At 29.4% G+C, this 16,063-nt stretch overlaps 5 protein-coding genes across 5 annotated transcripts, besides 6 other annotated features; all 5 read left to right on the top strand.

Annotated features, from left to right (window-relative positions):
* Window positions 1–1,979: 1,979 nt before the first annotated feature.
* Window positions 1,980–2,641: a mobile genetic element.
* Window positions 2,612–2,641: a terminal%2Cinverted (terminal inverted repeat of MuDR-3_TvMULE3 transposon ID:TVAGG3_0130910).
* A 222-nt stretch (window positions 2,642–2,863) lies between these two features.
* On the top strand, window positions 2,864–3,669 carry TVAGG3_0130900 (peptidyl-prolyl cis-trans isomerase protein; the record flags this gene model as incomplete). The annotated part of the gene is made up of 1 exon (XM_001320498.1): window positions 2,993–3,274. The coding sequence occupies one exon, from the start codon at window positions 2,993–2,995 to the stop codon at window positions 3,272–3,274; it is 282 nt and encodes a 93-aa protein (XP_001320533.1).
* A 56-nt stretch (window positions 3,670–3,725) lies between these two features.
* Window positions 3,726–3,762: a mobile genetic element.
* Window positions 3,726–3,762: a terminal%2Cinverted (terminal inverted repeat of Banshee-A3 transposon ID:TVAGG3_0130890).
* A 577-nt stretch (window positions 3,763–4,339) lies between these two features.
* Window positions 4,340–4,377: a mobile genetic element.
* Window positions 4,340–4,377: a terminal%2Cinverted (terminal inverted repeat of Banshee-A3 transposon ID:TVAGG3_0130880).
* A 98-nt stretch (window positions 4,378–4,475) lies between these two features.
* On the top strand, window positions 4,476–8,575 carry TVAGG3_0130870 (RW1 protein-like protein family; the record flags this gene model as incomplete). The annotated part of the gene is made up of 1 exon (XM_001320499.2): window positions 5,527–8,418. The coding sequence occupies one exon, from the start codon at window positions 5,527–5,529 to the stop codon at window positions 8,416–8,418; it is 2,892 nt and encodes a 963-aa protein (XP_001320534.1).
* An 838-nt stretch (window positions 8,576–9,413) lies between these two features.
* On the top strand, window positions 9,414–10,877 carry TVAGG3_0130860 (ankyrin repeat and SOCS box-containing protein 4 family; the record flags this gene model as incomplete). The annotated part of the gene is made up of 1 exon (XM_001320500.1): window positions 9,414–10,877. The coding sequence occupies one exon, from the start codon at window positions 9,414–9,416 to the stop codon at window positions 10,875–10,877; it is 1,464 nt and encodes a 487-aa protein (XP_001320535.1).
* A 793-nt stretch (window positions 10,878–11,670) lies between these two features.
* TVAGG3_0130850 (uncharacterized protein) lies at window positions 11,671–12,798 on the top strand (the record flags this gene model as incomplete). Its single annotated transcript, XM_001320501.2, has 1 exon — window positions 11,685–12,155. One exon carries the CDS (start codon window positions 11,685–11,687, stop codon window positions 12,153–12,155), a length of 471 nt encoding a protein of 156 aa, XP_001320536.1.
* A 1,962-nt stretch (window positions 12,799–14,760) lies between these two features.
* TVAGG3_0130840 (protein serine/threonine kinase protein) lies at window positions 14,761–15,778 on the top strand (the record flags this gene model as incomplete). The annotated part of the gene is made up of 1 exon (XM_001320502.1): window positions 15,036–15,746. The coding sequence occupies one exon, from the start codon at window positions 15,036–15,038 to the stop codon at window positions 15,744–15,746; it is 711 nt and encodes a 236-aa protein (XP_001320537.1).
* Window positions 15,779–16,063: the final 285 nt, after the last annotated feature.

The raw sequence follows: 16,063 nt of genomic DNA, 5'->3' as shown, positions 1-16,063 counted from the left end.
TTATGCGTATGCAATTAAAGTATTTCTGATGGACAAAATGTGAGATTTATATCAGATAATTCATTTCTACTATTAAGTTATTCATTTATGAGTTTGCACTTATTCGCACTAAATAAATAACTATTAAAAATTGTTTTAATTAATTGACACCATATAATAGAGTGAATTTTGTTTGATCAAACAACAATAGATGATAGATATAAAGCCAAGAAACTTGCTATTAATATGCTCTACTTGCTATTTCAATGTAAGTATGATATTTTCTAAATGTTTCGTTCAGATAACTTAGATATATTAGTCAAAATTTGAAATTTTAATAGCACATATATTAAAAATAATTATTATTCATAAAAGATTAATGAAATAGTAAAAAAAATCAATCAAATTATAAAAATACAACATTTAGAAGAATTCTTATTATCCTTCAAAAAGTCAGTATTTCTGCTGTAATTTTTCTACAACATTGTAGTTATTGCACTTTGTCTATGGATTTGTATATATGTTATATATAAATTATATATCTAAACTGCCCATAAGTGCAATTTTTATATAAATTGTTTATTTCTTTAACAATTTCATATGAAATATGCTTTTTTAAGCGTATCAAAGCTGTGTTCTTAATGTGCATGGATATATCAAGAAAAATGTCGAAAAAAAAATGTGAATTCACAAATTCACTGAATTTTCACCGTTTTTTGAATTTTGCTACAGCACTAATATTAAATAATACTAAAATCTTCTGTCTTTGTAAAAGAATCTATTCTGACAAAAAGTGCTCGTTTAAATTTAATGATCATCTGTATGACTAAGTGGTAAAAAGTGTTTATGACCAAAAAAGGGTTACATGCTTAGTCTATTTTTCTGACAGGATACTCTAGATTTACATGATCTCTATTTCATATCTCCGTTTTTAGATTCTTCGACAGATTTTATGATAGAAAACCAAGATTAACAAATTTCCGGCATGTTAATGAAGAAATCTGCAGCTACCCTCAATATTATTTCAATAATCAGTATCGTTTCTCTTACAATTTAGTTTTTTCTCAATAATTTAACAAGAAATAACAATACACACTTGGTTTTACGTATAAAAGCTAAGTGTCGAACTTAATCAACTTTACTTACTTAGCAAATGAATATTTTTGTGGTTGCGAGTTCTGAATGCTGAAGTTTTAGATTTCTCTATAAATGATATCATTGCACTTACAATGTTGTTCCAGCCTATCGCATAAATCATAGAAAATCCAAAAAAAAAATAATATAAAGAAAATTCATGTCATGAAGTTCAAAAAATACCGTGTAACATTAAAATTTGTTATGCATAATACATTTTAGCTATTATTGATTTTTTTTTAATTTTCGAGAAATTGAATGGTGAGTCCGATAGAGAAATTTTTAAAAATCCTAGTGCCTCATAGAAGTAATTTCCCTCGTCTCCCATACTTCCAAATGTATGCATATGACATAAACTTTTATGCATTACACAAGTGGCCAATAATATCTATAGAGTAAAAAATTAGAAATTTAATTTTTTTATATGATAGTTATATTTCAGATTTGCGAGCGTAACTTTTTTCTCCATGGCATACTTGTTTTAAGAGCAAATGATCAAAATCGTCCTTCAATTATTGAAGGAGCTGATATCTTTTGAAAATTGAATTGAAAGGGTATTCAATTTTCAAATTTCCTCTCAATTTTGGAAACATATCAACTCTATGAATTAACAATTATGTGCCTTCACAGTTTATCAGTCATATAAGGTGCTTATAAAGAAAAAAGTTACGCTCGCAAAATATGTTTTTATATAGATTTCACATAAAATAATTATGTAATTTCTAAAAAGAATATTTTTGTTCTTGAATATTAAAGTGTATTGTAGTTTAAAAAGTTTTAAATATGTTGCTAAAATTTCAGGTTTATAGCTCATGTCTAGCATGACTTCTTCGTATGCGCAAAAAATCTGACACGTAAGGGTATCCTTAAGGAATATAAGCAAAGATTTGAATCAAAATCTTAAACCTAAGCCGCTCGATTCGCTCGCGGCTTCCGCGAATTACAGATCAGCAAAGATTTGAATCAAAATCTTCGAACTAAGCCGATCGCTTAGCTCGCGGCTTTCTTTATTATTTTAAATTTGCATATTTCCATCAAAAGTTCATAAGGTAAAAAATTTCGTTTATTTTTACTAAGAAAAAAAAGGTTTTTGATAATAAATTTATTTTATTTCGAAAAAGTAACAATAATCGTAAAAGGGTATTGATAGGCTTGCTAAAGTAACTAATTTTAGCTGTCAAATACTTTTGTATTTTGAAGTAAATTAGTATAAATTTGTTTTTACTTTTATTTCGAAAAAGTAGCAATAATCGTAAAAGGGTATTGATAGGCTTGCTAAAGTAACTAATTTTAGCTGTCAAATACTTTTGTATTTTGAAGTAAATTAGTATAAATTTGATATTATTTTAACTCCCTTTGAAAACCTCAATTTTCCATACAGAGGGAACGGGAATAGCATCCAATATTCCCTGAGAATGGTTGCGCATTCTCAGTTCCCTCTATATTTCGAACGAAGCTCTCATCGGTCTTTTTTTTAATACTAAACGTTTTTTTCCCCTGTCACTTTTAGCTAAAATTTGGGTTTGCCGTTTCTTTTCTGGAAAGCATAAGACTGATTCAACATCAAAAGGAAGACCTTTAGACTTTATTTTAATAACCCAAACTAAAGCGGAAACATCTATCAAGCCTTTGATGATATCGAAAATCTATAAGATTAATGTGATTTTATTCGCTTATTGAAAAATATATTTGTATATTTTTTCATTTTTACTGATTTTCATCATATAATTGCTATGAATAGTTTCTTGGTAAAGTTTTGAAAGAATGTACCCATGGTTGATCCATCCGGTTGCGTGGTAAATGATCTATAGACCACGTGGTAACTTTTTTTTCCTGACTGTACGTTAATTTGAGAAGTTCGACCTATTTTCATTAAAATATGACTGATAGGTGCATAATTTTAGTTAGCAATCTTCCACCTCAGACAACAGAGCAAACAATCAAAGATGCGTTTGTAATATTCGGAGATCTTGCAGATATTAAAATGAAAATGGACCGCAACCAAGCATTAATCGAGTTCAATTATGAATCAGATGCTGAAGCAGCAATTGATAATATGGATGGAGCTGAAATTTACGGTCAGACCATTTATTGTACCTTTGCAACAAAAGGAAATCTTGTCGATAAAACAAAACCAGTTTGGGATGGTAATTTGAATTGAAGTATTGGTATTTGTTGAAAGAATCACATTAGACGGTGAATTTGAAAAAGAAAAGAAAAAAAAAATTAAAATTGATCTAAAAAAACAGAAATTTATGTTAAAGTGGATAATTCCCAACTTGTAGAAATTGAAGAAAGAAAACTATTTCGATGAATTGGCTACAAAAGCACTAAATCTTACAAAATAGCCCACAAGTTATCTTTAAGAACAAACCATTAGGGGATGATGATCTGTTTTTCGAAGCTCTTAATTTCTATTAGTCATTAATGGCAGCATTACTTAAATTAATTTCATTTGGAAATTTAATCAAAGTTTTCTTGTATGAAAATATATAAATTCATAGTAAAAAGTATTTTTGTATTCATTTATATCATATGTTGATATTTTTATCAAAAGAATCGCAAATTCATCAGAAATTTTTAGATATTGAGCAGTTTTAATAGGATTTTTGTAATAAACAGAAATTCATCAAAAGTGACAGCTCTCAATTTTTTGACATTTGTAAATTCTAAATTGAATGAGAAAAATGAAATAATACTAAGCATAAGACAATATTCTAGATTTAATTATAATTAGGAAAAAGTTAGTTTTGAGAGTACTTTTCATAGGCATATAGAATGAAATCTTCTGAAAAATAATATCACATAAACTCATATTATTTTCTAATATATAACTATTTTATATAAAAATCAAATTCAATGATCTTAAAAGCGAAGGATAAACCTCAAAAATTACGAATATAATGAGTGGGAATAGGCGTAAAGCAAAAACTGATATTTCATATGGTTTTATGATAGATAAGCATTATATTCCCACTCATTATATTCGTAAATTTTGAGGTTTATCCTTCGCTTTTAAGATCATTGAATTTGATTTTTATATAAAATAGTTATATATTAGAAAATAATATGAGTTTATGTGATATTATTTTTCAGAAGATTTTGTGTTCTTCTTCAAAATTTTATTTTTTTATTAAAAAGAATCTTTACAAAATATACATTTACTTTAATTAATATTTAAAAACGTGCTCTATCAAAAGTTCCAAAAATTCAATATTTTAGCTTTTCTGAGGTGTCACTTTTGATGAATTTCTGTTTACAACATTTTTAAACTATAATACAATAAATATGATAATATGTAATGAGCAAATGATAATAATTGCAATTTGTCAAATTTGCAAAAAGTGACAATCTCCCATTGAAGTGAATTGAATGAAATCAATTAGAACTTTGTTTCATGGAGGGATTCATATGTTAATACTTATCGATTACTTTGTTTTATTTGCATTGTTATGCTTTCATTTCTCCAAAGAAGCTTCTCCACCAAGATTTGAGAAGTTTTCCAAAAAACTGATAGAAAACGATCAAATCAATGATAAGCACAATTATCCAAATATTACAATATTCGATTCTTTCTATATTAATAATGATAATTCAAAAATATTCGATACAAACTTTAATAATTTCCCAGCAAAGTTAATAAACCATCAACAAAATAATTCCGCATCAACAACTGAACAGCCCCAATCGAATTTTCTTACATTAACTCTTTCATTTTCTTTATTAATTGTTATCTTAAAAAATCTTTTGTCAAAACAACAATTAACATCGAAACTACAATCACACATTTTCACAGACAATATAAATCAGTTCAATTCGTTGATTTCCGCTTCAAATTATTTTTTATCGTTTTTATTACTTCTTAATTTCTATTTTTGTGCTGTTTCTTTACTCGGAAAAGACATGTTACTGGTAATACCATCATCAAATCTCATTTTCATTGCTATTTTCCCAATAATTAAATTCGTTTTTGAATTTCTTTTAATTTTCCAGCCAATTATCAATCTACTTTGTTCTCATTTCAATGTAGAAAGCGCCCTAAAGATGTTAATCATCTATATTTCGTTTCATCTGTTATTTCAACCCTCATTTTCGAAAACTTACATCATTTCACCTTGGGTTACGGCCAACTTAACGATGAGGCAAACATTTTTCATAGATCATATCGGAAGGTCAGAAAATTATTATTCTCAAGTTTCCCAGGGAAGTATGGTTTCCATTGACCAGAATTCATTAGTAACGCATGTAAATAACCCTATACATATCGGAGCTCCCTTCTGGTACCTTTTTACGAAAGATCCATTTCATTATATAAATTTGAAGCGAGTAATTTCACATTCTCAAGCATTTGCACGCTTTAAACCTGCTACTACGAAACTTCCTCCCATCACAATGTTCTCATCTATCTCTTTTATGGTTGAAATTCAAAATACAGGTTCAGATCCATTAACTGTCTACGATGTATGGTCTGCATCACGAGATTTCTTGGTTCCAAAGATGGAAGGAATAACAGTGGCCCCTTCTTCCCATAAAAATGCCACAATTTATTTTACTCCTTCAGAAGAAGGTTGTTTTTCAACTCCGATCTTCTTTTCGACCAATAAAGGAGAGATACCATACACTGTTACACATTGTTCTCACTACGCAACAAAGGATTTCCACATAAATACTTTAAGATATATGACTAACACTAACTGTTCATTTTCCGTGAAGATACCACCACAACTTAAAATGTCATTACAAAAGAAACTATCGATAGGCGTCAATTTCGATGGAAATCTCTTTTCATTAGATCAAATTGATTATGACATAAACAGAGTCTTCCTAGACATCAAATATAATATCAAACCAGGGTATTATTTAACTTTCGTTCACATGGAAACCCAGTTTTCCATGGCAACAGTTCCATTATTCATTTCATTGTCACAAAGGTTCCTCCAGCCACTCCAACCAGTCATAACCGTACCTCTCTTGACAAAACCAAACGAAACAATGTACGTAGACGTGGTTTTGGTCAATCCTACCGCAGGAAATTTCGCATTAATCTCAAGTTCACTTTACAAAGAGTCCTCGACCATAAAATTTGAGAGTCTGCCTCCCCCTCTCGTATTTCCGAGGCATTGTAAGACAGTTATCGGAAGATTGAAAATAACTGGGGATACGGAAGGCCAATTCGACACGAGCTTAGTTGTAACATACGAAGGAATAAATCCTCCTGTATCCCAGACCATAGATATCCCTATAAAAGCGAGTGTTTTGTATGGATATCTAAAACCAAGCGAAGAAGAGATTTTCATATCAAAGGCATCACAAGAAACACATACTTTTAGGTTTATTAATATGTTTAAGCAGCCAGTTTTCATTCTGGAAGCTTATGTAAACTCAACTTTGTTTTCTGTGAAGCCTTTGCTAGTAAACCTTGTAGATCCTGACGACGAATCGCCAAATGTTGTAATAAACCTGCCGAAAATTACAACTGATAAGAAGATTCACGCGAAATTGATTGTTCAGACGAATGCAACGACATTGACGGTTCCTATCATAGTTTTTCCTGGTAATGTTTATATATTTGAGTCACACCACCTAGGTCCGACCCGTACAAATACGATGAATTTCTATTCAGGAAATGTTTTGTGCGGAACATCGACGAACTACTCACTTTTCGTGTTCAATGACAATCCAGATAATTTCAAGATCCGAAAAGTCGAATGTACACCAGGAATTTCGTTGAACAAAAACGTAATGAGCTTGAATAAGATCAAATGGCAAGATTTCGTATGCAAAAAATTTTCAGTAGCAAAATTTAACTTCTTTGTAACATTTAACCAAGTATCGTCTTCAAAACCAAGACAGGATACGATAACTTTTATCGGCGAATCCTCTCAATTTAGTGTCACTTTTTTGTGGAATCCTGTTTCGGGAAATTTTGAGTTAGAATGTCAATTTGACAAGAACGTCATAGTTGGTAGGCATTATGAAGGTACTATGTATGTCTCTATATCATATCCGAAGTACGTAAAGATCTTTGGAGTTGATTCTTTCCATCCATGTGTAAATGTTTCCTCTGCGAACCCATTTATCAAACCAGAGGTGATGATGGGCAATATGCAGTTCCTTGCCAACTTTTCTTTCGATGCAGATTCGAATTTTGTCAAAAATTATAATAATTTTATTCATTTATTAGACCAAGACAGTCCATTCTACGAAGATTTATCCAAGTTTGACTTCGATATGATGAACTTCTCCTTCTGCAAGCTCTATATGTTCATTTATTTGAAGAATAACTTTTTCATTTCGATTCCTACTTGTTTTAGCATGCAAAAGATGCGAATGCATGATAGAGACTACAATTTTGGCATCATCCCCGCTAATGTTGTCTCAAATTACTCAAGAACTATCAATAATATTCTTGATCTTCCAATTGAGTTCACTTTTAATGAGATTCCAGACCTTCCTGATGATGTTTCTATTACAACAGATGGTACAGTTGTTGTTCCAAGCATGGGAAGTGCTCAATTTAACTTTCATTTGATGAAAAAGACGAAAGGATTCATAGATATCTATCTTCCTGTTTCTTCCAATGCTACTGAGTCCTTATCCTTGCATTTCATCGCTGAAGTCGTTGAGCCAAAGTTTGATTTAGTTAATGAAAAAGGAAATGTCATTTCTACGCTTGAATTCAACAGATCAGATGATAGAAGATACATAGGAAGGATGTGGTTCCAATATTACTATGTAAGAAACTTCGGAAAAACAGAAATTTCTTTGAAATTAAACAAAATTTCGAATCCGAACTTAAAAAATCATCCTTACATAGTTTCTGACCTCAATTGTGAACTGCTAAGACCAGGAATGCAATATCCGTTCATTGTTGGAGTGAATTTGATGAGAATTCCGAAAAGAAAATTAGATTTGAACGTAAATATATCAGTGAACAACATTGATTACACAATACCCATGAAAGTTGTTGTTTCTGAGTCTTCTGCTGCTTTGTTAAGCTTTTTGAGGAAGATTTTAATTATAATTTTCGCAACTCTCGGATTGTACTCTCCATTCATGTCTTTTGTTGAGTTCTTCAAGGTCAGAAGGAGATTCTTGAAGATTGTCAACTCAAAGAAGAAATCAAAAGATCAAGAAGTTTATTCTCTTTCTCTGTCAGTCAAAATAAACGTGGAAACACAGTTTGAGTTCATTAAAGAAGAAGTCGACGTCGGAGGTCGATTTGTTATTGTAGATCCTCCTGTTCCTGAGTCTTTGATCGATAAAAGGTCAATTGCAACACTCGAGAAACTTCTAACATCATAAAATGTATTATTTATATTAATATAATTTGGGGCATTATCATTTTCGTCTGGCATCTGAATTATTGAACTATAACTCTATTTCTAATACTTTAAGCGCAATCTACCCATACACTACTTTATTTAATAGCTACTTATGCATGTTATCATTCTAGTTACAACTTCAAATTGTTTCAATTTTTGTGATTTTCCAGTCAATTTTTTTAGCAAAGTCAAAATCATAAACTCAAACTATTGAATTTATTTTCACCAAAATTTCCTAATGGATGCATTGCAATTCAAGTATGTAACATTGCATTGCAATCTCAATAATTTATCTTTTTAGCATGACCCTGAAAATAAAAAATTATCATTTTCGTCTGACGAAAATGATAATTTTGTCACTTTTCCAGACGAAAATAATAATCCTTCATATAATTTTGAAACATTTTTTATCCCAAAAAAAATATTGTTATGTCAATGGATCAAGACAGGAATTAACAGGAGCTGATTTAATTAGAATATATGACGATTATATTGATGTAATGAGAAGTATATATCAACTCACAGAAGACAAGGTTGAAAGCACTTTTATCAAAGTTAAAGAAAGTTAAATAAAAGTGGGGGAAATGTCTTTATTTTAGGGATCGTTACATGAAAGCATATTTAAAACTTTATGACTTGATTAACAGTCTTAATACAATAAAGTGGGTAATTTTTCAGCCAGCCATATGGATAATGATGCATATTTCAATACGGACATTGAACTGTTGTTCGTTTTTATTTGAAATTATCAATAACGTGGGTAATTTTTCACCATAAGGATCACATTTTTGAGAGTTTTACATGGCATTTGCCGGAGTTTAATTAACGTGCATTTTTGTAAACTAAGGCGGATATCTCATAAAGTCTGATTGAACAACTTTGACTGTATATGAATAAGAATCTGGATAAAATCAGTTTTCAAAAATTTTCAGAACATATAAATTTTATGAAAATTTACCAACATTAATTTTATAAATGTCTTATCACGGCATTTACCCAAATCAATTCATTGAATTACGAAGTATCCATGAATACTACATCGATACATATAATGCTTTGTATCAGTTAAAAACGGAAAATGAAGAAGAATTAAACAATATTTACATTATGATCAAAACAATGTTGGCAAATTCAAAGAAATCCCTTCCCAAAAAGATCATTAAAGATATTTTAAATATCATTCCGTATAATAATCGTTATGCAAAGTCATATTTAAAACTTGCCAAGCTCATATATGATGATTATCATGTACAAGATGTCAATAATGTTGCGAATATTTCAAATTACCTGTTTTATCAAAAATATGGAATTCAATTATTGAAAACTGATCGTTTCGCAATACGTAACTATGAAACTCTTGATATTCATACACAAGATACAATTTACAAAGCAATTGCATATAATGACAAAGAAAGATTCATCTCATTTACTGAAAGTAAAGGATTTGATGAAAATCAAAAACTTCAGTGTGATTTATATCCAGATTGGGATGAAAAATATTCATTACTTGAATTATGTTGCTATCACGGAGCAGTTGATTGTTTTAAATTCTTAAGAACTAAATTTAACGCAGAAATAACATATTGCTGTCTAAAATTTTCATTTTTAGGAGGAAATCCTGAAATTATGAGTGAATGTTTGAAATATCAAACACCATATGATTCGTGCATGTGGTATGCAATTATTTCACACAATATTGATTTTGTTACGTTCTTGATGAATGAATACAATATAAAGATCGATTTACTCTATTGCGAAAAATACAAAAATCTTGAAGCATTTTTAGTTTATTTCGATCAAACTAATGATGTTAATATATGTTTTGTTTATTCTACGGCATTTGATATTCAGTCCTTGTACGAATATTTTCTTTCACATGGTGCAAATATCAATGGAAAAAAATATGGAGGAAAAACCGTTCTTCATATTGCAGTAGAAGATGATAGAAAAGATACAGTGGAGTTTCTTATTTCACATGGTGCAAATATAAATGAGAAAGATGATGATGAACGAACCCCTCTATTTTATGCAGCAATATGTGGTAGTGAAGAATCAACCGAATTTCTAATTTCACATGGTGCAAATATAAATGAAAAAGATAAATATGGAAAACCCCCTCTTTTTTTTGCAATAACGAAGCATCATAATGAAATAGCAGAATTTCTTATTTCACATGGTGCAAATATAAATGAAAAAGATAATGATGGAAAAACTGCTCTTCATTATGCAATATATAATAAATATATAGAAACAGCAGAGCTTCTTATTTTACATGGTGCAAATATCAATGAGAAAGATTATTATGGACAAACTGCTCTTCATTATGCAGCAGATCAAAATAATAAAGAAATAATCAAATTTCTTATTTCACATGGTGCAAATATAAATGAAAAAGATAAATATGGAAAAACCCCTTTTTTATGCAACAGGTTTTTGTAATAATGAAATAGCAGAATTTCTTATTTCACATGGTGCAAATATCAATGAAAAAGATAAAAATGGGAAAACAGTTCTTCATATTGCAGCAAATTTTTATAATAAAGATACAACCGAATTTCTTATTTCACATGGTGCAAATATAAATGAAAAAGATAATGATGGACGAAGGGCTCTTTTTTATGCAGCGAAATGTGGCAAAGAAAAAACAGTCGAACTTCTTATTTCGCATGGAGCAAATATCAATAAAAAGGATAATAATTGAAAAGCAACTCATCATGATTCCAAATTTTCTATTTTCATTATGTTTTGGAATCGCAATTTAATCTTTAATCTCTAAAAAAATAATCGCAATAATTTTATTATGTTTTTGTTAGTTTAGTCGAGTGTATTCGTACAAACTCTCGTTTATAATAAATTAACAGTATTATTTGTTTGTTGGTTTAATATAATATAGAGTTTGTTGCTCTAGAAGGTATTTGGAACAATTACATCGTTCTTGGATTAAGAAATACTGCTAACAAGTGTAGAAAAACGAAATAAATCGAATGTTATTCAATGATTCAAATTGTGTATGAAGAACCATTGATTCAGATTATGGGATATTGCCGCTCGGAGCTCTTGTGAGATTTGCTTCCAGCGTATATGAGTGTCACTTTTTACTCTCAGCCCTTGTATAATATTAACCAATATCCTGGAATATAAATTTTTAAATTATATTTATGATTCAATAAATGTCAAATTATTTTTAATCGTTTTTAATTCAATTTCTGCTCATTTTTTGCATAAAATGTCACTTTTCATATCAAAATGGAAACAAATGCAGAAACTAAAATGGAAAAGGTCAAACGCCTCATGGAAGAAATGAAAGCTGCCCGAAGTGAATTAGAAAGTCTTCAAGAACAAGAATATGACGTTCAAAAATCAAATCAATTAAGAGAAGAATTAATGCATTTAAAGCAAGTATATCGTGAAAATGAAATTTATATTCAGAATCATAGTGCTTCACCTAATTTTGTTCCTGAACATAAGGAAGATTGCGTTAGACGTCATGTACCAAGATATGAAAAGCTTTTCAAGGATCAAAATCCAGAATGGAAGACTGTTGGCCAAGTTTATTATCCGACATGCCCAGAAGAAGAAATTTGCCACCCAACTCCTTATGTGAACTGTTCTTGCTATCCGCAACTCAAAACCATTGCAACTGTTAATTGGAAGAATCGCCCTGTTGTGGACGATAGAGTTTACGAAAGGCCATGGAACAAAATCTATAAGCCATAATTTTATTTTTATTTTATGTAAATAATTGTTCATTGAGCATTGATATTTTAGTCTACTTACATTCAAGTTTTATCCGATTTATAAGCTTTGTTTTTAATGTGAAATAAAAATTTAGAATAATTCCTATGATAAATTATAAAACGTTTGATCTTATAGACCTGTGTAGGCACTTAAAATAAATTGAAATAGTTACATTTATTTTCAATCAACCTATAATTGTACAAATTGTTACCCATGAGAAGGTACCTTTCCTAGAGTTATATATATAACGAGGATAACATGTTCGACGAGCTGTGGAATATAACATCTCATGGGATACTTTTGTCTACAATCAGCTTCAGATTTGTTGAAAGTGATCCAGCGTAATAGAGAGGACTACTCATTATGGGGCAAAAATTTAAGATTTGCACCCCAGAGCGGGAATTTCTTCTCATAAGGTTAGGAAACTTTCCGCAAATATAAAAATGAGGTAAGTGTCGTAAAGTCAACATTGGTATCTGTTAGTACCCGAGTTTTTGCATTTGAAATACTTTCACACGAGTCTCCGTGAAGAACTTTTCATTCTAGTTGTATTCAAAATGAGTGTTTAATAATTATCTAAATTATGAATAAAAATCCCTTGTATCTAATATCAGTAGATTATATATCACTCATCATAAACATATAAAACAAATTTAAAACAATTGGTTGTCCTTCATTTTTTCAAATGATCTAAGTTACCATTCGTAAGGATGTCAATTTGGAAGAAAAGTGAGAAAATTCCTAAAATGCTAAAAATGAATTTTCCAAACGTACTTTTTTATCTCATTTTTTTGATTTTGAAAAAAATTTGGAGAGAAGAACTCTTCGTTTTTGAATTTTCCACGATGGTTTTAAAGTATATTAGACACATGTATTGATATTACTATTTTTGTATATTTTGAGAGAAAATCCCTAAAAAGTAAGAAAATCTAAGACGGTTTGAGAAAATATATAAACTATTGAAAATTTGAATTAAACTTCTAATTTGGAAAAAAGAAATTTGGAAAGAAGAAAATTCAAAAATCAAGATTTAGACTCAGTATCAAATGGAGAACAAAATGTTTCTTCATATGAAGGAAAAAATTTTCTTGAGAAGAAATAGAGTTTTTAAAATTTTATTGTATGTAATGAAATAAACAAATATTAAAATTATTTTTTGATAACAAGAAAATTCCCAACAGAAAATATTTGAGACAAAAAAAAAAGAAAATTGAAAATATTACTCTCCTTTACATTTCATGAGATTTTCAATTTATTTTCATAAAATTGACAATTTTATACGTTTAGATGAAAATAAGTGATTTTGCTTGAAATAAAAATTATTGTTTGTTTACAGCTATCAAATAGATTTTTGCTATTTTGATTAAAATTTGTTAATCAAATTAATAATTTTTTTTCTAAATATCTTAAATATCTGGATCACTCACTGATACGATGAATTAAACGATAAAAATAATACAAACTCAACTAAGTTTCCTGTCTTTCAACCAAAAAATATTATGCAATTTAAATTAAATTGTTTATTCAAAGATAAAACAAAGATAAAGTAATTATAATTATCATATACTTTATGAATAACTCTCTAATTGGATAAGATTTTCGTACAAATATTTTTATTAATATCGATAAGAATATGTTTACCTACTATCACCATATGTCGATAAACGAGAGTAGAGTGATTTTTATCATCGAAACTTTTTAAAAGCTGTAAGCAGGAAGTAATAATCTTTTTTTCTGAGTTAGTTGTAGAACTATTGATGCCCGAGTTATCATTGTGATGCAGAAGGATATCAATGTACTGACTGAAGGATATGAATTGAATTGAATTTTATTGAATTTCAATTTGATCAAAATTTGTTGAAATGATATGAATGTGTCAACTTCTGTATCATTCTCCTTCACTCCTTCCTTATTCTTTCGAGAACGAAGCTAGCTCAGCTTTCGCTGAGCGAATTGACACTTTTCATGCCCTAAACGTACATACTCTCAAATTTATCGAAAAAAATAATACCACCTAAACTAGTATATTCTTATTTTAAATATGATATTATCCTTATATTCCACACTAAAATTCATTTAAATCAACTTTTAAAAAAGTTCGAATCCTGCGCGTCTCACTTTTTAAATTTTCCAAATGGAAAATTATATTCTCCTAAAGTGAAAACAATTTTCCAAATTGACTTCCTTACCATTCGATATAATTTCAAAACAAGGTGATGAAATAATAATTAATTACTACCAGCGCCACGGTAAAAAAATGCTATTGTAAATTTGGTTAATAAATTCAAAGAAACCCTCAAATTTTTACAATCCCGAAGTGAACTTGCTCAATTTATCATATTGCATTATATTTTAAAGTTTAAAATTTTAACTTCCCAAAAATTGTAAATTCTCAATTAAATTAATAAGTTTTTAAAACAAAGTATATCAAAAGACTTTAAACAATAAGATTAAAAATTGAAAGGATACAATTTCTGAAGATAAGCATTAATGATGAACTAATAGAAATATAGTATATAGCAAAATTTCCTATTAAAATCCAGAAAAAAATGCTGTGTATTCAATTTTTAGATTATCAAATGGACTTTGATACGGATCTCCATGAAGGCACTAAAATTGGCAAATATATTATAGACACAGAAATAGGGAATGGCGCGTTCTCTACAGTTTACTTATCACACCACGAGAAAACAAACGAGAAATATGCGTTAAAAGTTATTTGCCGAAAAACTGCAGAACAGCAAGATATGATAGGCTCCGTTGACAATGAGCTTCGAATCTTTTCTCGGTTAAATCATCCAAATATTGCAAAAGTGTTTGATATATATAATCTTTGATGAAAAATTGATCTATATTATCATGGAATTTCTTGAAAACGGAGACATGCAGACATTCATCAACCAAGAATATACGTGTAAACCTCAGGAATACATCAGAATTGTTTCAGAAATCTTGGAAGCTTTGAGTTACTTACACGCTAGAGGTATTAGTCACAGAGACATAAAACCAGCTAATATCATGTTTGATAAGAATTTTCATCCAAAACGCATTGATTTCGGTTTTTGCAGAGAGAATTCTCCAAAATTAAAAACCTATTGCGGAACAGACCTTTTAATTGCTCCTGAAATTATGAGGCATAGATGCTACGATGGAGAAAAGGCAGATATGTGGTCTTTTGGTGTTACAGCTCATATTTTTGTTACAAGAAATCTTCCATTTGAATATAAAAGCGATTCTCAGTATTGGAAAGATGTTAAAAACAGAACTCTCAAGATAGAAAATCAGGCACATGGAATAATTGGATGGCTTGTGGATCAAACTGTGAAAATAAATCCAGATGAAAGAATGGAAGCAGGAGAACTTCTTGAAAATCTTAAAAACAAGATTACAGAAGGATACAACTTTGTTAGACAAATAAAACCAGGATTTGTAATAAGTACCGCTGTTCTTCCAAAGAATAAGACAATGATTAACCCAAAGTTTGTCAATCGAGCAAGAATTATCACCTATAATGCCACATTCATGGACAGATTGAATCACATGGGGCCTTTGAACCAAGAGACTCTTTAATATATCTATTTATTTATTTGTTAATGTAAAATATGATCGTTTGTTAATATACTGCTACTTTTTTTGAAACTAATAACTCATATTGAATAGAGATAAATCATGATTTTGTTCAAAATATCATCGAATTAGATTTAAACAAATCTGGCCTTAAATAAGTGTTCGATGAGTAACCTTTGTGTTTGTTTCAATCATGTTATTCGAATTTGTGGTAGATAATCAAAATATATTACGATGAAAAAATTTTCGTGGATATCTTCCTGAAATACTCAAATTTCATGAATCATAGCTGATACACAAATGATTGCATTTAATCGTGA

This window comes from Trichomonas vaginalis, chromosome IV (genome assembly GCF_026262505.1).
Source record: "Trichomonas vaginalis G3 chromosome IV, whole genome shotgun sequence".
In the NCBI taxonomy this organism is placed as follows: Eukaryota; Parabasalia; order Trichomonadida; family Trichomonadidae; genus Trichomonas; species Trichomonas vaginalis.
This window is presented reverse-complemented; position numbering and strand designations above follow the sequence as displayed.